Source organism: Syngnathus typhle, linkage group LG2 (assembly GCF_033458585.1).
Source record: "Syngnathus typhle isolate RoL2023-S1 ecotype Sweden linkage group LG2, RoL_Styp_1.0, whole genome shotgun sequence".
In the NCBI taxonomy this organism is placed as follows: domain Eukaryota; kingdom Metazoa; phylum Chordata; class Actinopteri; order Syngnathiformes; family Syngnathidae; genus Syngnathus; species Syngnathus typhle.
In genome coordinates, this window is record NC_083739.1 from 19,956,037 (window position 1) to 19,976,423 (window position 20,387).

The 20,387-nt window shown below is 44.8% G+C and overlaps 2 protein-coding genes across 7 annotated transcripts in view; one reads left to right on the top strand and one right to left on the bottom strand.

Moving 5' to 3' along the window:
- The window catches only part of LOC133149872 (tensin-2-like), a 48,457-nt gene that overhangs the window by 10,987 nt on the left and 17,083 nt on the right, over positions 1-20,387 (top strand). For all 4 annotated transcript variants that reach the window (XM_061272062.1, XM_061272064.1, XM_061272063.1 and 1 more), the window contains exons 2-3: positions 4,769-4,874; positions 5,312-5,349. In XM_061272062.1, the coding sequence (XP_061128046.1) occupies positions 4,769-4,874; positions 5,312-5,349 (144 nt within the window). The remainder of the gene's footprint in view (positions 1-4,768; positions 4,875-5,311; positions 5,350-20,387) is intronic.
- LOC133149871 (uncharacterized) lies at positions 8,572-16,337 on the bottom strand. Of its 3 annotated transcripts, none has more exons than XR_009713687.1 (2): positions 9,220-16,337; positions 8,572-8,741 (listed from the first exon to the last, which is right to left on the bottom strand). XR_009713687.1 is itself a non-coding variant. In XM_061272060.1 (2 exons), the coding sequence occupies exon 2, from the start codon at positions 15,417-15,419 to the stop codon at positions 9,447-9,449; it is 5,973 nt and encodes a 1,990-aa protein (XP_061128044.1). In that variant the 5' UTR covers positions 15,420-15,676; positions 16,155-16,337; the 3' UTR covers positions 8,572-9,446. The 3 variants fall into 3 exon arrangements, 2 of the variants coding, with proteins under 2 accessions (XP_061128044.1, XP_061128045.1); XM_061272060.1 differs by having other exon boundaries at positions 8,572-15,676; positions 16,155-16,337; XM_061272061.1 differs by lacking the exon at positions 8,572-8,741 and having other exon boundaries at positions 9,693-9,871; positions 10,323-16,337.

Genomic DNA, 20,387 nt, shown 5'->3' on the forward strand with positions numbered 1-20,387 from the left:
TTGCCTTCTGTGTGCCTCACTTGTACATGTGCACAGCCCCTCCTTCACTCAATCCTGCCACTGTTTGGCAACTGGCGAGCAAAAGCAAGAATTTCGGGTTAGACAGCATCTCTTTGACTTAAACATCTCCGCTTCGTCACGCTGCTTGAGGAACTGCACAGTTAGGAAAAAAGAGCCTCTTGTGTGTGTGCGCGCGCATGTGCGTGCGTACGTGCATGTGTGTGTAGCATATGTTGTTGAGGGGCCGTGGTCTGCGGCATATGGTGTGCTCCTGTGACGGGAATACGAAGAATTACTACTGACTATTTACCAAAAGAGTCCTCGGCACAAAAGTTCTTCTCTTATGGATTTGGAAGTGCTGTTTTGGTGGGCCATTAACTAGATGCTACATTATTCTTTAGTCTTATGTCCTTTGTTAATGTAATCTGAGTCTAATAATAATCAACGTTTTCATTGAGTGGCACAGAGTGCAAATGTGGATTAGTATCAGATGTGGGATGATGCATTGTAGCTTGCTGAAAAAGATGTGCAGGGATGCTGCATGTTTGTGTCTATTACTACAAAGATCCCAAATAGCAGACAGATATTGTCTGGGTTATTGTGGTTGTGCATTCACATTGTGGGTCAATAGTTTCATCTGCCTCATTTTGGATGTGTTCTATTTGCCAGCAGCAACAATCTACAGTATTATATACTACTATAGTATATACTATACTACTATACTACTATAGTATTATCTCAGAGTGAGGAAGATGTTTTTTAGCTATTCCAGTTGTGACAGTAATTACTATCCTGGGGCCCGGCTTATTTCTAAATCCTTATCCGCTCACACTGTACCAACTGTTTTCCGTTTCTTCTGCTCTAATCCTTCCAGAAAGTTATTAAAATGCTCAAATGTTTGGATCATTTATAGATCACGTTCAAACTAGTGATGGTGTTGCTGCCCTAAAGTAAGAAGAATAACTCTCGATCTTAACGGTCTATATAAAAGGGTGCAGGGCAGGGCATTGTATGGCCTGCTTGCCACATGTGGCTCCCTTAGTGCTTTAACCCAGTGCATCAAGCATTTACTGTAAAAGGCCATTTTGTTATATTCATTTGCCACTTCCTCCCACTCCCCCAAAATTGCTAAAGATGACATTCCAAAACATGATATTATAACGGAGCCAGTGTTTTGCGAGCGAGCAGGCTGTTTCGGATTTCATTTGAATAATTTTGTAAGTAATTTGGAATCTGACAGAATCTGTGAATATTAGTTCCGTACTGTTACTAGAGCATCCCCAATTTCCAACCTCAAGTCTCTCATAAAAGCATACATGAGGCTTACCATATCTTAAAGTTAGCACACTGTTGCTGTTAGCAAAACCACTCTGGTGAAATAAACATTTACAAAAAGTGTTTGGCAGCATTCTTGTGTTTGAGAGGCATCAAAAGCACAATATATACCCCAACCACAGGCAACCATAGTAATCGTGACCAGTAATCGTTTTTTTGTTGTTGTTTTTTTCTACCATCATGTCTGTGACATTACACCAAGTAAAGAAAAGTCAAATTTCATTTTTTTAAAAGACTGATAATTATGTCTAAATTTCTACCATGTCTATTTCGGAATCTACTTGGAATATTATGTAAATTACATCAGATGTTCTTCCTCAGAAATAGTCTACCCCACATAGCATCTCAAATCAAATCAAATCAATAATTCAAATCAAATCAATCAAATCAATCTTTATTTGCCAAGTTTGAGCATGCCAAACAAGGAATTTGACTCCGGTACATCTCGGCCTCTGTTCAACATTTACCGTTTTTTTCCGTGTATAGTGCGCAAAATTTAACTAATTTATTGTCCTAAAATCTGGGGTGCGCATTATACATGGGTACAAAAAGAGAGAGTGCGAGAGAGAACGCTCAACCGTAGCGCGCCGCCGACCGAGCCGTCAGACAGAGCCGTCGCTGAAATTTAGAAGATATTTTTAAAGTCCTGATGTACTTTCTAAAATTTAAGTGGACCTCAGTGCGCACTGCGCAGGGAGCTTAATTTGGTGCGGTCGCGCAACCGCAGCGCGCCGGGCGCTCACTGTCGCATTGCTTAAAGAGCGCCTTTGTGTTTTAGGATGAACAGCAGAGACCAAAGGAACAAAGCAAAGTGTTGTGAAATAAAATATTACCTGTAATACGCATTTTGTTATTTGCTGATTGAAACTGCTAATTAAACTGTGAATTGAAACTAATAGGAAGAAAACAACTCTCGCTCTTTATATAGCTGACGTGTCTTGCGCATCCGTTCTGTGCATTTTATTTCACAACACTTTGCCTTGTTCCTTTCTTCTCTGCTGTTCACTTCAAACACGCTCCATGCGACCGCAATGCTCTCGTATCAGACAAGGCTTGCTCGATCACCTGCTCGTTTGCTGTCTCACAATGTACCCTACACAAATCCGAAACATTTGTTGCGGCTCCGAGTCACGACGAGGGGCAAGTTTTGGTTTCCAAGGGTGTTTTTATTCCTCTTCAACGTCTCTCCCATACAGAGCCGCCTCTTTCCCGTGCGCGGTGGTGCGTTTACGGGCAGTCGGAGAAATCAACGCCAACAAAAAAAAATACATCCAGCCTAGTTAAGACCATACCAAAGACTATAAAAATGGGACCCATTGCCTCCCTGCGTGTGTGACGATCATTGGGACTTAAAAAAAAAAAAAAAAAAAAATTAAAAATTTTTTTAAAAAAAAAATTCATAAAAATTGGGTGCGTATTATACATGGGTACAAGCTTTTTTCCAGCATCAGCATGCCATTTTTAGGGGTGCGTACTATACATGGGGGCGCACTATACACGGAAAAAAACGGTAGGTAGCCAACAACATTCAGGACAACATGTGCAAAAATTGACAATTATTCTCAAACATCCCCTAATCTTGTAATAGAGTGACAGAGAAGAATTCAAGCCATTTACTTTGTTGCTCTGTCTTGGTCAAATAACATCTGGGGGTTGTTTATGGTGAAAACGTAAGAAAAAGATTGTTTTTCACTTGTATTATACTCCTTGCAAATTAGCATGCATTATTGATTTGATCAAAGTGAAGATCCCATTAGAAATCCTTCCACAAGCATGACCAGATATTAAATGAGTGGTGTCACTTTTCCCTTCACAACAGCTTACATAACTGATCCAACCAGTGTGCCTACGACTTAAAACAGTTCTTTCAGTCAGACAATGAAGATTATTTTACTTGCTTTACATGTTTCGGCTACTTCTTGTAGCCTTCCTCATAAGAATCTTCCTGAACTGTTTAAATAGTAAACTTAAGATGACAGTATGAACCTTCACAAACCAGTGTGCCTACTGCTCACTTTCTATCCACTTGTACTAAGAGCAACTGAACACAGCCGGTCGTGGGCAATGCCAACAAGCAGGCAGCTGTCCAAACAATGACCAGCCTCGAGAGCTGAGTCGGAGCATCAGGATCATGGAAAAAAGTACGCATACAACTTGGTGTCTTTGTTACCAAGGAGTTACCACCAAGGAAAAAAACCTCCCTGTTGCAAAAGAAGACGAGTTAAAAAGATGTTTCATGTAAATGAGACGATGCGCCTTCGCTTCTGGATACCTGCCCTGGAAAAATATTCTTTTCACAAATGCTCCCCATCCTTTGCTCTCTAAACATGCACACTATCCGCACACAGCTTGTAGCCATGAGAGTTCTCATGTGCAGTCTTTGCTGTGTCACGCCAGGGGCGACCATCATAGCCTGTGGTTTTCATGTCTGCCTCAAGATTCTGATGTTAAAGGTTCGAAATTTGGATCTCAGCTTCCTGTGTGGCGTGAGCGTGTTCTCCTTGTGCTTGTGTTACTCAAGCCTTCTCCAACATCCCCAAAACATGCATGATAGGTTCATCGAAGACACACACGCACGCACAAACACACACACACGCAGGCACACGCACACAAACACACGCACACACACACACGCAGTTAGGATTAGGTTGTGGTATGAGCGGGAACCATCGGGATTATTACTTTAAGACTTAACTGTTATCCAACCAAAGGTAAAACAGGCAAAAGCAGTTATGGGCAAATGCGGTTACAAATTAATTTCAATATGAACTGAAAATCCCGGTTATTTTTTTTTATTACATTTCAGTAATCAAATCCTAGTGGAATAGTCCCTGAGTGAAATTTTAGGATAGAAAATTAATATTTTTTTTGAATGACCACAAACTTCTTGATATAGTCTGATGAATGTGCTTTTTATTTGATATTCACATTTATAAAATGATGTTGGAAGTTGTTGTATGTTTTTTCTCTGTACTGGAATGTATGTATTTCCTATTTTTTAACTGTGCATCTTACATCAACCTTATTCAGGGCTCGAGACTCTGAGCGAAACGATCACAAGTGCTACCTCTTTGTCAGAGTGTGCGAGTGAAAAGTTCATCTGGTCGCCTTGGTGTCCAAATATTTTAATGATCCCACCAACACAAGCACTGTCTTAGACATTGTGATTAAAAGTCACCCTCTTCTTTAGTCTTTTGCAGTTTCCCCTTCATTGACTTGCATGTGAACCGCAGATGTGCTCGCTGTTCCATTCATAAAACATTTCAGGACATCGGTATGCGTTCCATGCATGCACATCGGTCCACGAGTCCCCATCGAAAAATCAAATCGCAACCCCACAAAGACAGAAGAGAGTGCAACTAACTTAGAAATGCAGTTTTTCTTGATGTATGCCAACGGCTCTTCTGACTGTCCTTTGTTTTTGTTTGAGCAGTCGGGGAAGGGGGAGCCTCATGTCTTCAAGGAGAAGACCTTCAAGAAGCGGCGTCAGTGTACCGTGTGTCACCAGAATGTGGACAACGTGGGCTCCTTCTGCCGAGGTAATGTTGGCCTTTTATAAACTGATGCGTGCTGGAATGAGTCCATTTTGAAGGAATGGGCGAAGAGTTCTGTTCTAACTTGTCAACATCATGAGACCACATGGAGGCATTGTAAAAGATCGCCATTAACCAAAGTCACAGTGGATAAGGAGACGCTCATTAAACACATTCTGTGTAGCCTGACAGTACACGGACAAGAGTCAACAACTTGAGCTTGCTTTTATCGATTAATTCGGACGGGATTCTGATTTTCAGGACTACATTCACTAGCTTTGTAGTATGACACGACATAATTTTGCTTTTAGACGTCATGATTTTCAGTTTGATTCTTTGTAATCAGAGTTGAACTTTTTTGGTGAATTTGTATTTGAGCAATGGCGCGAAAGTATGACTGTGTTCTTATTTTGTCTTTCTGTGTCTCCCCTTTTGCTTCTCAGTATGCAAGACAGTCACTCACAGGAAGTGCGAAAGCAAGGTAAGATACACAGTGGCAAAGTTAATCTTGGAATTTGTGTGTGGGTGCGTGGGTGCGTGTGTGAACCTTAAAAGTCACACCATCATCTAGATACATTTTTTTGTGAATATGTAATGTCAATGAGCATGGTAGATGCATTATTTGCACAGTAAAGTGTTAAAATATAGCGGATTGAGTGCAGATATCTTGAGACGCGTGCTCATGGAGTAGCCGCCCTGTCACATTCCTCAGAAGGAGCAGCAGGCTCGTTCCAAAGCCGTCCTGCTGCCTCTGTGAAAGGCTCATTGATGGAGTGATGCTCTAATGAATAGACAGAGTTGAGTTGGGGAGTGTGTGTGCGCATGGGTGTGTGTGCGTGTGTGCGCGTGTGTGTGGGGCAACCCTTCTTGGATTGGGTAAATAGAGGCTGGTTTGAAAGTCAAAGTAAAAAAACTCCAGCATCCTCTGTCTTTTCTTTTAGCTGGATTGAGGAATCCTTCACAATCGACAGAAAATACATCATTATTCATAAAGGGTGTCAAAAAGTGAAGATGTTTCTCTTGCTCTTTAGTTTAATTTTGCGCTTTCTTTTTTAAAAAAAAAAAATTCTCTTGAGTTGTGATCATAATCTTGTTTGCCATACATCTACGCAAAATGTCTTCATGGGTACATAATTTAAATTATTCTCTCTAGAAAGTTGTGGAGATTTACATATTGATACATTTTATTGACTCAACTCTGTTCTAATTCTCTTCAACTGTGAGCTATTGGAAGGATGAAACAATAACCTTTGCACTCATGGCAGGATAGCTTGGCTTAAAGTGTACCTCTGGAAATTACATATTGTTGGAGAAATGGAGCAATATTGTAAAGTTTGCTCAATATCTGGTGTTCCCATTTTTGTGTCTAGTCTTGTATTCTCTACCGTTGAATGCACGGCACCATGTTGGGAACGGATGAGGTCATGTCATTGATGTGGTATAAATATTTCACTCCTCTTCTATCATTCTTTCCCCAATTCTTTGCCCACCATGTCGACAGACAGCCTGCAGCTGGCTCATCTCTATTCCCGTGAATTAACACAACTTTATTTTGGGCATGTTTCTCTTCTGAGAACAGACCCTCCTTATCTTGATCCCAAGTGGAAAATTGGCGTCCAGTGAGCTTGCTGCATGAGGCCCAGGGGCAAAGATGTGGAGAGAAGTTTGGAACAAGACAATGAGAGAAACGGGGAGGACGGAAGAGTGGAACAGTAGGAGAAGGAAGGATTAAGTTTTGTGAAATGCAACCTTTGACAAGTTGACTGGCTCATCTGTATAATTGGCAAAGAGTGGGAATTTCCGCTGACCTAACAGAAAACCTCACCAAAACCTCTTTTTCAATGCCTGTGAAAAGAAAGGAGCAACGTGTGCCTATTCTCTTCAGTGTCATTATTATGTATAAACGTCACAGACGCAAATCAGGGCGCAAATTCATCCTGGCAACGCCAACTTTGTGTAAGAGGGTCGGGATGGGAAAGTTGATATTAACACTTGGCACTCAAATTTCTCACCTAAGTGCATTGAAAGCTAACAAGTATCATATGCATTTACACAAGATTCAGAAAAAATGCAAAAGTAAACAGTGTATATGAGAAACAAAAGTTGAAAAGTTCCAAGCCAACTAGATCAGCACTGCAGGATTAAAGAGGCCATTGATTGCCATTCAACATCACAAGTTCAGACTGTAGATGTCAGTCACATGCTTATTGAGTGACTAAGTATACAGTAACTTATTAAGGTATACGAAAGAAAACATCCCTATTAATGTAATGTGTAACACCACACAGGACGTGAACATATTGTAAGAGACCAAATAGCACTTTTTGATTCTTTAATGGGGACCATAATAAGCAGAACTTGCAGAGCATCCGCCATGTTTGCAGAGCTTATACTTGGCATTGTGCTCATTCTTCTCAAGTATCCCCATAGGTTGCTGTTTTGTTTTGGTTCCTCTTGTTTTCATTTCAACAATATAACAGTAAACATGTTAGTTTTGTCTTTACGTATAAAAATACGTACAAGTGAATTTCAAAATATTGCCTGGAATTTATTGTACCGGCACAGTATCCATGTAATGACAATTCCTGCTGCCCGTTTTTGCATCCTTCATGTGCATTTGTCTTGGAAATACTCTAAATTACTGAACATGAGGAGCTACATTTGACAAGTGTTGCATTCAAACAGTTTTATATGAAAAAAAGGAGATCCCAACCGTGTACGTTGGCTAACAGTCTCTTCTTTTACTGTCAACGTGAGAACACTAGCCACAAGTGCCATTACTTGTTGCTAGGCAGAGTTCATGTGGCTCCTTTGTAATTGCCCCATAAAACAATGGAAATGAAAGGTCACGTCCACGAAATTGTTTTAGTGCTCATACAGACACACATTTGGAAATAACACCATAAACATGATGTACAATATAAACAAAACTAACCACAGGAGGTGCATACTACACAAATCTGTCTCACATATCCCATGTGAGAGCTTTTAGTATGCACCTCAAATGAATTATCACATTGTATTAAACAGAACCAAAAAGCAAAGTAGTGCGATGGGAAGTGGTAAGAGCTCCAGTTGCAACATAATCCTTCTGACCCCGATGATTATGGTGCTTGTGGTTACACTTGTCTTCCCAAATCTAGTAAAAGACACACTAGCTGGGAGAGAATGCAGGAAATTGAGCCCTGACCCTTTACTAGAAAGCTCGAACGCAGAGGTGAGGAAGCAATGAAGCTACAGCTAGAATAGAAAACATGGTTGATGTACAGTCTTGTGTTTTCCCATAATGCAGCTGAGCCAACACCCCCGCCTCCATGTCCCACTGGATTTCCTGTGCAGGTCAAATAATACCTCTGCTGTGATGTAATTTGTGACTTTTTGCCCCTTCTTACTGTTGAAACATGAGGGACATTTTACTTACGTAGTGGTTTTATTGGCCATTTTATGGTTAACAAATCCCTCTATGAATCTTACTAACATCCATCTTGTATTTTATTTCTCAGCAAGGAAACTTGGGAGTCCAGTTGTGGTATCACGCGTGATAGTTTACTTTACGTGGCCTTGAATGCAGCCCCTCCGCCATGTTCCCCCGACCATTTATTCCTGTTAGTCATGTGAATGCAGCCCCTCCGCCATGTTCCCTTGACCATTTTGTAAAGATGTGGATTAGTGGTTAGGGATGGAGCACTATGGACGAGTCCGGTTAGAGAATCTTGCATCAACTTTATTCTCAACAGCAGTGAGTGTACAGGTTTCCAGGAGTGTATGTTAGTGGGTTTGAGTGTGTACTTGTATACATGTGTGTATATGTGTGTTTGGATATGTGTGTTCTAAAAGTGTATGTACATGTGTGTGTGCATGTGTGTGTGTGGTCTATACAGAAGGAAAACAAAGGGAAATAATGTAATTAGATTATGACAGTCAAATTACATCATCTAATAAACATATGCATAAACAGCTATGTAGGAAATCTCAACTACAATAGCACAATGCAAGCAATAACAACTGATATACAGGGCCATAAACTTTACTACTGCTACCACCCTTAATGAACATTCAATAAGTGCGTTACTGCCGCTTTAAGACGTGCACTGCTGGCCGACGGCACTCGGTGTCGGTAATAACAACGTATAGTACACAACTGAACTAAACACAGTAATACATTTCTAACGCTATAAGCACACGTTTGACAAACATATGACGCTAGTACGCAGACAACATGGCGGCACCCCGTGCGAAGCCATTAACCACGCGCTTATCCCATACAAGTTATATTCACTCGTACCAGCAACAGGAAGTAAACAAAGATATGTTCGCTCCCCCAAGTGTACAGGCCAGTCTGCTAACTCACCTGGGGTTTCATAAACGCACACAAATGTCACGGGAAAAAGGGGTTTGTGAGTCCGTTTTCCTCCCTAAGCGCGAGACCAGCAAAGGAGCGTGCAGCGTTCTCATAAGTGTCCCGCTTTCTGAGGAGGCGTTCAAGTGCACCTCGGAAAAGTCGGTGTCGGATCAATAGACTTTCGGACAAAGCCGCCCCCAACTGTCCACGTGGCAGTTGAATCAATGGGAGAAAGTCTATTTGGTAGTCCCTTCTTCGTCCTTGTCGTCAACAGCTGGAAGAAGAATGAGTCTGGCGACAGGACGAACATAGATGCGGTCTTTTACCTGGACCGTGGCAGTCCGAATGCGTCCATCTGCTCCTGGATGCGTCAGGGTAATCCGACCAACGGGCCATGATGCGCGGGGGAGTTGAGGATCCACGATCAGGACAACGTCGCCTATGGAGAGTGCCTTACCATCTTTCCTCCACTTACTACGCTCTTGAAGCCCTGGAAGGTAGTGACTGATGAAGGATGCCCAGAAACGATCGGCGATGAATTGGCTGTGCCTCCATCGTCTCCTTCCTAGGTCACTGGGGTCATAGACAGCTTGAGGAAGGGATGAATCATGACGACCCATTAGGAGGAGGTTAGGTGTGACTGGATCAGGATCCGAGGCATCTGATGACAAATAGCCGAGTGGTTTTGCATTTAATATCCCTTCAACTTCCACTAGAGTTGTCATAAGGACAGATTCAGGAACAGTCTGGTCTCTAAGGACAACACGGAGTGCGGACTTGATTGATCTCACTTCCCTCTCCCATGTGCCACCAAAGTGCGGCGCACTAGGAGGATTGAATCGGAAGGATATTTGCTGTTCAGCAAGTTGGTCTTTCAACTCAGGTGCCATGGCAACGACGGCTTCACGCAACTCCCTCTCACCACCGACAAAGTTGGTGCCATTGTCCATGAGAAGCTCAAATGGTCTCCCGCGTCGAGATATGAATCTTCTCAAAGATAACAGGAAAGCGTCCGTGTCCAGGCTCTCCAACAGATCCAGGTGTACTGAGCGAGTTGTCATGCACTTATACACTATACCCCACCTTTTCTCAGTGCGGCGACCGATCCTCACTTGAAAAGGTCCAAAGCAGTCAACTCCTGTTGAATAGAATGGTGGCTTATAGAGTCGTAGTCGAGCTGGTGGGTAATCAGCCATCTTCGGTACATCCGGTTTTGCTCTCCATCGTCGACACTCCAGGCAGGAATATTGATGCTTTCTAATGGCCTCTCGACCACGAATTATCCAAAACCGGCGTCTGAGCTCAGCAAGCACGCGTTCTGGTCCCGGGTGCAGTAGAGAATCATCCGCATTCTTAATGATGAGCTTAGTCACATGATGACTTGGGTCCATGATGACTGGGTGGATGGTATCCAGGTCTAGTCCTTCAGCATGCCTCAATCTACCACCGACTCTCAGTAGCTCTGTGGTTTTGTCGTATTCTGGTGACAGGGACATAAGATGACTGTTTACAGGAAGAGCACGTCCAACTTTGAGGGCTCTCAATTCCTCAGCAAAGCAGTCTTCTTGGGCCTTTTGAAGCATAAGCTTCTCTGCTTGAAGAAAATCTGTTGCTGAACACTTTGCTGTGGTGTTAGTGTTGGCCGCCCCATGAAGGGAGCTAGCGGTTTCCTGAAGTAGCTCTTGCCAAGTGGAGAATTTACTCAGGTCAGGATGTTGTGTGGGCAAGGCGCTGGAGACTGCTCCCACGAAGGCTGACTTCCTTAACTCGGTAGTGTCTGCTTCTGCCTCAGATGAGGGCATGATGGGCCACTCACTCTCCGGCAAAAGGAGGAAATGTGGACCTTTGTTCCAGCGGTGATCCTGCACCATCTCTTTCAAGGTGAGTCCTCGGGTTATGTCATCTGCGGGATTGTGTAGACTACCAACATACCGCCATTGAGATGGACTGGTAAGATTCTGAATTTCTGCTACACGTGTTCCAACAAATACTTTGTAGCGGCAGGATTCTGATTTAATCCAGTGGAGCACTGTTGTGGAGTCAGACCAAAGAGTGATGTGCTCAGGCGTTACTGTGAGCTCAGTCTCGATCACTTTTGCCAGCTGTGCCCCTGTAAGTGCGGCGCTGAGCTCGAGACGCGGGATGGACAGCTGTTTACGCGGCGCTACTCTCGATCTGGCAAACACAAAGGAAACGAAGACTTGTTGTCTGTCATCCGTTATTTGCATGTAAGCTACTGATCCGTAGGCACGCTCTGAAGCATCACAGAAGATGTGAATATGACGGGCTGCATTGACGGTATTTCCACTGGCTGGTGAATAGGGACGAGGTAACTTGAGTTGCTGCAGAGTAGGAATTTCCTGCACCCAACTCAACCATTTTCCGAGAAGTTCAGATGGTTGAATCTTGTCATCCCAGCCAATGTTAGCCTTCCACATGTCCTGGACAAGCACTTTACATCTTGTGGTAAATGGCACAATGTAGCCCAATGGGTCGTAAAGCTTGGCAAGGACGCTGTAGACGTTACGTAGAGTGGCAGCTGGAGGCTCGTTAGAGCGATGCTTATAACTCAACGTGTCGCTCAAACAATCCCAGCACAGTCCAAGTGTGGGTTCTTGAAGGTTGTCACTGGCCTTGGACAGCCATAGCTCACTGCTAGTCGATTGTGCTTCAGGGGGTAGGTGTGCGACAACTTCAGGCACATTACTGGCCCATTGCCTGATCTCAAAACCTCCCTTTCTCAGAAGTGCTCGCAAGTCATCGACCAAAGCCTTGGCATCTTCTGGTTTACTTACACTGTGAAGGCAATTGTCGACATAGAAGGACTGCTCGATCACATGCGTGAGGGGGGAATCTGGTGGTTCGTGGTCTCTGACGTGCTGCTGCAGGGCGAAGACGGCGCAACAGGGGCTACACGTTGTTCCAAATGGTAACACCTCCCATTGGTATATCCGTGGTTCAGACGTTCTTTGCATGTCCCGCCACAGGAAACGTAGGAGAGGTTTGTCTTTTGGCATTAAGCGGATCTGATGGAACATTGACTTGATATCTCCACTGATGGCGACAGCATGACATCGAAACCGCATCAGGACACCAATCATGGTTGGACCAAGCGTCGGTCCCGGGAGGAGTTGGTCATTCAATGAGAGGCCATTGAAGGAGAAGGAACAATTGAAGACAACTCTGTCCTTTCCATTGTGGTGCACCATATGGTGTGGTACATACCACGATTCGGTGACAGTTTCGGCCTCTTCCGTAGAGATCTCTGAAACGTAGCCGGCCTGAAGTAGTTTGTCCATCTCCGCACAGTATGAAGCTGCTCGAGCTGTGTCCTTGGCTATCCGGCGTTCAGTGCAACGTAGGTTGGGCATCACAGCAGCCGGCGAAGCACGAAGTGGGATGGCTGGCTGACGCCTCAACAGTGGAGTTGCATAGCGCTGAGTACCGTCAATAGATACGCGTTCAGAGGCTGTCTGTAGGAGGGTGAGAGCCTGCTGGTCTTGCTTAGAACGGGTTGCAGTCTTCTCACTGATATAGGGAACTGTATCGATATGCCAAAGGCGTTCCACATTCTTGATAAGTTCTGTATATGGTGATTCAGTGGCGATGTGAAAACAGTAAGGCTGGTGAGAAGCAACTGGAATGATGTCTGACGGACCTTGCAGGGACCAACCGAGCCTTGTACAGACTGCCATGGGACTGCCGGATGGGCCTGATCGGACGGGCTGTGTTGGTGAGAGCAGATGGGCCATATCTGAGCCGATGAGGAGTAGAGGTTGTGCTCTGTGAATAGGCGTCAAGGGAAGTCCTTTGAGGTGCTCATAGCGCTTCTGGAGAGCTGCTACTGGGTACGTGTGCTCAGACAAGCTAAGACTATCTGCGGTGAACGCATGTCGAATGCAAAACTTCTGGTTTGGCTTGAAGACAGGGGATACATGAACGCTGACGCAGGAACCTTTCAGCTCCTTCACCTCTTGCTGGACGGTCCTAAGATGTAGCGTCTCTGGGTGCTGTGAAAGTTGTAGTTGTTCTACAGCTTGAGGGAGGATAATCGTTCTCTCTGAACCATCATCAAGCACTGCAAATGTCTCAAGGACGCGATCGCCATGATGTAGAAGCACTTTGACAACTTTCAGTAGCACTCTTTGAGGGCTTCTGGGCTGTTCGATGTAGATAGTGGGTGCTGGATTACTAACCAGCAGCACTGTCTGCGAAGACTCTTGGATGGCGTCATGCAGAACTGTAAGGTGTTTCTCTTTGCATGTCTTACACGGCCGTTTAAGCGTGCAGGCTGTAGCTTTGTGTGCCCGGCCGCACCTCCAGCATCGGTCACCTTCCTGGATCCACTTCTTAATCTCAGCAGGGGACAGTTTCTTGAAGTCGAGACATGAGTTGAGATAGTGCTCCTTATTGTTACAGAATGGGCAATAAGGGCTGAGTTTGAAAGCTTGAGGCTTCGGCTGAGGGGTCTCTTTGGTGGCTGTCTCCCTTGTACAGAGGAAGACTGATGCGGTCTTATCTCTGGGCTTTGAACGAAACTGTTCTCTCTTAGGTGTAGAAGGCCCGGTAGAGTTATAGAGAAGGGTAGCTCGACTGGCCAGACGCTTTGCTTGAGCCTTCATCTGGAGCCATGCGGCAAAGTCAGGCAGGGAGTAGGTGAGCTCTGAACCGGGCTGCAGGATGCCGCGAACGAGGCAATATTCCACAAATCCATCTCTCTGGGATGGAGACAGTTTGCTTAACAGGCGGTCAACATGGGAACCGCACCGGAGCTCGTAACCTACAGGTCCCTCTAGCGTGCGCAGCATACCGACCAGTGACTGGACAGAGAGGGCAAAGGAGTCGAATGCATCAGCATCTCCAAATTTGATGGCTGGGGAGTTGAGTATTGCCCCTAATTCACTTTGGACCAGTTGTCTCGGCTGTCCGTATTTGTCTTGCAGAGCTCCCACTGCTGCTGTGTATGGTGCCGGGTCATACATGTATGATTTGGCCAACTGCAGAGCACTCGGGAGCTTGAGCTGACCCAGGAGCACTTGATATTTATAGTGTTCGCTGAGATGAGTGTGACTGTTCATCAAGTTGTCGAGTGCCATCTTCAAAAGTGCAAAGTCGCTTTCTTTACCACTCTCAAAGAAGGGAAGTGTTGGTTTGGGAATGCCATAGGATGTGGCAATCAAGGTCTCCATACCTGGGTAGGTCCAAGGCGGTGCAGCGGGGACGGGTGTTGCAGTTGGTGTAATGGGTTGAGCAAATGGCATTGTAGGAGGTGGTGGCATCACTGAAGTTGCCAGTGGTGTTGTTGTGAAGCTTGTACTGGTAGCAGAAACACCTGGATATTGAGATGGGGGACTCGTAATTGGTAGCGTTCCAACTGCATGGCTTGTCACCGTAGGGAGGACGGGCGAGGATGATACACGTCCAGGTGGAAATGCAGCTACTGTTGCTGCAATGGGTGGTGCGCTGACAGGAACACTAGCTTGGGCACTTGTGATGAGATTAGCGGGTGGTGCTACTATCTGTCCAGGGACAGTAGCTGGAGGTGGTATTTGAACGGGCGCTGGAGGTGGCGGTTGTACAGGTGGATGCTGGGTGAGAACGAAGGGCACCCGCGGTGGCTGCGATCGCAGGGACGGCTTGGAGAATGTAGCGGGAGCTGATGAAGTGGACAAGGCATCATCGTTCGTCTCTGATAGGTAGGTCTTCACAAGACTGGCAATTTGTACCTCTTTCTCCAGCTTCTTCAAGCGCCTGCGTCTCCCCATCTCTTTAGCTAGTCTCTCTTTAGCCAAATGTGCCTCTTCTTGTAGCCGTTGTCCTTCCCTGGCTTGTGCATCCAATGCTGCAGCCTCCAAGTCAGCCTTTCTTTCCTCTTCTATTTCCTGTTGTAGGTCTGCAAGCTCCAAACCCTTTATCTCCTCTTCTAGTGCAGCTGCTTGTATGTCTGATGTGCTTTGGAGCAGACTGAGACCGTTTGACATCTGAGATGATCGTCGTGAATGTGCAGCTGACCGGTAACTTGTCAAACTCCTTGCTCTGGTTGACAGAACCTGGCCTAGTTGTCCTACAGGTGTAGAGGAGGCTTGGGCTACAGGTTGTTGAGAGGGCAAAAGAGTGACTTCATATGGGTCTAAATGTGCAGGTGGACGAGGATCTCTCTTGGGTCGGGCCGACGACTCCCGCTGCTGGCTATCAGTTGTTGATTCCATAGTGTCGGGGGAACCCTAATCCGGCTCGAAGGACCATGTAAAGATGTGGATTAGTGGTTAGGGATGGAGCACTATGGACGAGTCCGGTTAGAGAATCTTGCATCAACTTTATTCTCAACAGCAGTGAGTGTACAGGTTTCCAGGAGTGTATGTTAGTGGGTTTGAGTGTGTACTTGTATACATGTGTGTATATGTGTGTTTGGATATGTGTGTTCTAAAAGTGTATGTACATGTGTGTGTGCATGTGTGTGTGTGGTCTATACAGAAGGAAAACAAAGGGAAATAATGTAATTAGATTATGACAGTCAAATTACATCATCTAATAAACATATGCATAAACAGCTATGTAGGAAATCTCAACTACAATAGCACAATGCAAGCAATAACAACTGATATACAGGGCCATAAACTTTACTACTGCTACCACCCTTAATGAACATTCAATAAGTGCGTTACTGCCGCTTTAAGACGTGCACTGCTGGCCGACGGCACTCGGTGTCGGTAATAACAACGTATAGTACACAACTGAACTAAACACAGTAATACATTTCTAACGCTATAAGCACACGTTTGACAAACATATGACGCTAGTACGCAGACAACATGGCGGCACCCCGTGCGAAGCCATTAACCACGCGCTTATCCCATACAAGTTATATTCACTCGTACCAGCAACAGGAAGTAAACAAAGATATGTTCGCTCCCCCAAGTGTACAGGCCAGTCTGCTAACTCACCTGGGGTTTCATAAACGCACACAAATGTCACGGGAAAAAGGGGTTTGTGAGTCCGTTTTCCTCCCTAAGCGCGAGACCAGCAAAGGAGCGTGCAGCGTTCTCATAAGTGTCCCGCTTTCTGAGGAGGCGTTCAAGTGCACCTCGGAAAAGTCGGTGTCGGATCAATAGACTTTCGGACACATTTATTCCTGTTAGTCATGTGAGTGAGTCATTTAGGATAACACAAACAAAATGTAATGGAGCAGGGATCTAATGTGTGTCTCTGCTGATGATCAACCAGCAGAGACAACTGTGCTATCACAAACATGTCTGGTAATTGCAGAGATAGGCTGACTTGTGTGTTTGTGTATTCCAATTTACTTTCGGTAAAAGCTAGACAGACTACTCCCTTCACTTGTCGCGTAACGGAACAGACAACCTTTCACACGCATATCCACTTTGTCACTGAGTGGGAACCTGCATTGAATGAATCATTGCATCATCATCAGTGACATGACGTTTAATACACTGCAAGTAAATATGGTCCGGCGGCTCGGTGGTGCACTGGGTAGCACGTCCGCCTCACAGTTAGGAGGGTGCGGGTTCGATTCCACCTCTGGCCCTTCCTGTGTGGAGTTTGCATGTTCTCCCCGGGCCCGTGTGGGTTTTCTCCGGCCACTCTGGTTTCCACATCCCAAAACCATGCTTGGTAGGCCGATTGAAGACTCCAAATTGTCCCTAGGTGTGAGTGCGAGTGCAAATGGTTGTTTGTCTCTGTGTGCCCTGCGATCGGCTGGCAACCGGTTCAGGGTGTCCCCCGCCTACTGCCCGATGACGGCTGGGATAGGCTCCAGCACACCCGCGACCCCCGTGGGGACTAAGCGGTTCAGAAAATGGGTGGATGGATGGATAAATATGATCCTGAAAATATTTTAGTGGCAACCTCATCAGAATCATGTAGTGCTTGTAGTATGTTCTCTTGCCAAAACACTGTATTTGAAGGAGTCTTTGAAATGGGCCAAACCCCAACTAACCTAATTGGCATATACGTAGCTCATTAAAAAAAAAAAAAACAGTAATAAATTACACTAGTGTTATGCAAAAAATCATTCTTTAAACACGGTTCAGGCTGATGAGAGCTACAGCTGTGGAAAAGGAGATGTGGGGGTGTGGGGATTTTTGCAAGCATGGCTATCTGAATGTTCTTATCGAGATCAGGACCAGGAACAGATGTCATGGACGGCAGCTGAAGTGCAAAGGTTAGAGAGGGAGGAAAGGAGTGAGGAGTTGCTCCATCGACCGTTTACATCGTTGATCCCGACCGATTCTTGTCTTCCTGTTTTGTTTTATTGAGCCATGTTTGTTTATGTACCGTCTTGTTAGCTTTGAGTCCTTGTTTGGCTAGGGTAACGCCAGTCATATGGGAAAGCTGATGTTTTCATCAGTTTGTGTTTTGTGTGTGTGGCCTTCCACACGCTCACGCGGCAGTGAACGCTCATGTGCAAGCAGGAACATGTGTGCCTTCTTGTTTTTTGGACCTCCATCCGCATGCTCGCTGTGGGCATTTCTCTTTATGTGTGCGCTGACCCAGCCAACTCTGTAACACGGAACTGCGTTAACGCTCCACCTCGGGGACCCGCGTGACCTCGGCCTTCCTCTCAGCTGCTCAGAGTGAGAACGAAGCACACAGAGGTTGATTTCTTTCCTTTTCGGAGCCAAAGGATAGTGTGAGAACAAGAGTTGAACACAGACGGAAACATGCAGAACTGTGTGAACAAGTCTTTGTTAGCTGGCCTCGCATATCCGATAAAGCACATCCCAGCCAGTGTGGTATGACTAAAAGGGTATCTTGGCTCAATAAAAGTTGTGAAATGCCCCCAGGTATATGTTTTTCCTTCATACGTGTTGGTTTTGCTTAGCCATGGCCTTGAAGTCGTCCTGTGTTGCTCTGGGTGCTCTTTTTTCCCGGCACGCCGCCTTGACATGCTTATTAGACTTATGAGGTGCGCTTTGAAGGCTTGGCCAGGTCACTCTTGGTGCTGTTGTAAAATGAGTCCTTCCTGTTTTTCACTAAGGCACTGCTGTAGCTTTGCCTACCTTATAGGGGCCACTATCTTATGTAAGAATGTCATTTCTCCATGTTTTACTCTGTTTGGAAAGTATTATAATATCGTTTATAATACCACGTAACTGGCTGAGCACAATCTACTTCTGGATGCTGACTAACCTCTGACTGGGTCATTTTTCAAAAGTAAAAACTCCCCATTGAATGAATCCCTTCCATAGTCAAAATGTCCAATTAAGCACCACTGATAATGAGACGACAACACATTCTCCGGTGTAATGATTCATCATGATTAACAAATGACATATGTGTTTATGGTGCGTCCATTTTTTTTGTTTTGTTGAAGTAACTGAAAAGCTCATGTTTTGGGGATTTGCGACAATAAATGGAAAGAACTTGACTTGCAAAACGTCTCATGGGCCAAATTTAGGCGCAGCGCTTACACTGAAGTAGAGTTTGTGCTTCATCTTGATAATCGCTGGCATTTGTACTGCATTACATCTGCCATGTCTGTAGCCTTATATACGTAGCTTGTGTCACATCTGTTCCCCCGCCGTTGTTCTCTCAATCATGCCCACAATTCGCGGATCTTATTGCAAGTCAAACCTCACTGCGGTTTGTGCACATCTCAGCTCGCTTTCTGATGATGGCGAAGATGAAAGCCCGCAGGGGTCACAGCCGGCTGTGACTCTCATTGCAGATTTGGTGCAGCTTTCATCAGTGTGCTGTGATTGGCCTTCCCTAAGGAGTTGAAGGAATGGCGAGGCAATTAGGCCTAAGGCCAGTCATCAAAGCAAATTCCGCGCTCTTATGAGGATGGTGACAAGGACTGGTCGGGGACCAAGAAATTTATACAAGTACTCATCTCTTAACAGTGTCAAGCTTAGGAGGATTTGTTGTTGTTCTTGTTTTTTGACCACAACATACGCTTCTTTTTACCTGGAAGAAAGACAGGCTGAAAAGTGAAGTGTGGAAACCCACAGTGTCATTTACATCAAATTGGAATTATCGATTCATTTATTCATTATTAGGAAATAAAATAAACGCAACGTAACTCTGGTGTAGCACCAAATCCGAGTATGATGTGATTAGCTTAACATAAGGCACAGAAGTGACAAGAAAAGCTTGGCTGGCTTGGTTCATATGAAAGCCAAAATCTTTTCAGTTCGAACTGAGCTAAAAAATAATCTATTGAGTGTAGTTATATATAGAAAACTCAAAAATCAATATATTAAAAGCAGCACTTCATCTCCTTATTCCAAAGGTTGACTTTTTTGTCAAAAGCTCACATTACCTTTAAATTTGGGTCAGTTCTTACATGTTTTGAAACCAGTTTATTCTTTAACATTATATTTTACAAGTTGGGGCTGTTTTTTTTCTTTACCTAATACATGAAACTCTTGAGTTTTAAGTACCACTGTACTTTGAAAAGTTTGACCAAACGTGAAAGGCCCGAGGAAGTTAAAGGGAGAGGAAAGAATTTTTTCCCCCCTTGGTTTGGAAATGATTTAAAGAAAGAGGAAGGAAGTATTTGACGGAGAGAGGGTGATGGGAAGGTGCTGTGAAAAGAGGAAAAGTGGAGGGGAGGGGTAAATGTCGGGAAAAGGCTGGGCACATTAAACGGAAGGATTGACTGATAAGACATTCGAATTTTGAAGAAAGTACGACCTTAAATGAAGAGACACATAAAGGCATACAAAGAGGAGGATGGGTGTAGGACTATTAGCAGGAAGTTCTTGCGTAAGCATTGGCTTGAGGAGATGGAATCTGGTGTGATGTTTTTGTTGTGGTTTAGCGGCCACCCTCTTGCCTGGCCCTTTTCACAGGGCACCCGCGGAGAACAACATTAAGTTTCTGGCTCTTTAAAAAAAAAAAAAAAAAAGGCAGTACAAAAGGTGAATCAAGGGTGACACGGGTAAATCCCGACCCGAGTATAGCCCAATTCACGCTGCAGGGTGTACGCACTGGATAGCTGTAGTCATAACAACTAGAAATTTGAAACACCTTGAACTGCATCCATGTGGCCTCCTTCCAGGCTTGGCTGAGGGAGGAGAAATTCTTCTTGTGTCGAGGAAGGAGCTTGGATTGCTGCAGTTCCCAGCTATTCCACCAATTCATAATGAGAGGATTGACTGCAACCAAACATGAATGTTTGATTTATGTTATGATTTTGTTTACAATACAATACA

Coding starts and splice junctions, on each gene's coding strand:
- LOC133149871 (XM_061272060.1), bottom strand. CDS start 15,419: ATGGAATCAACAACTGATAGCCAGCAGCGGGAGTCGTCGGCCCGACCC.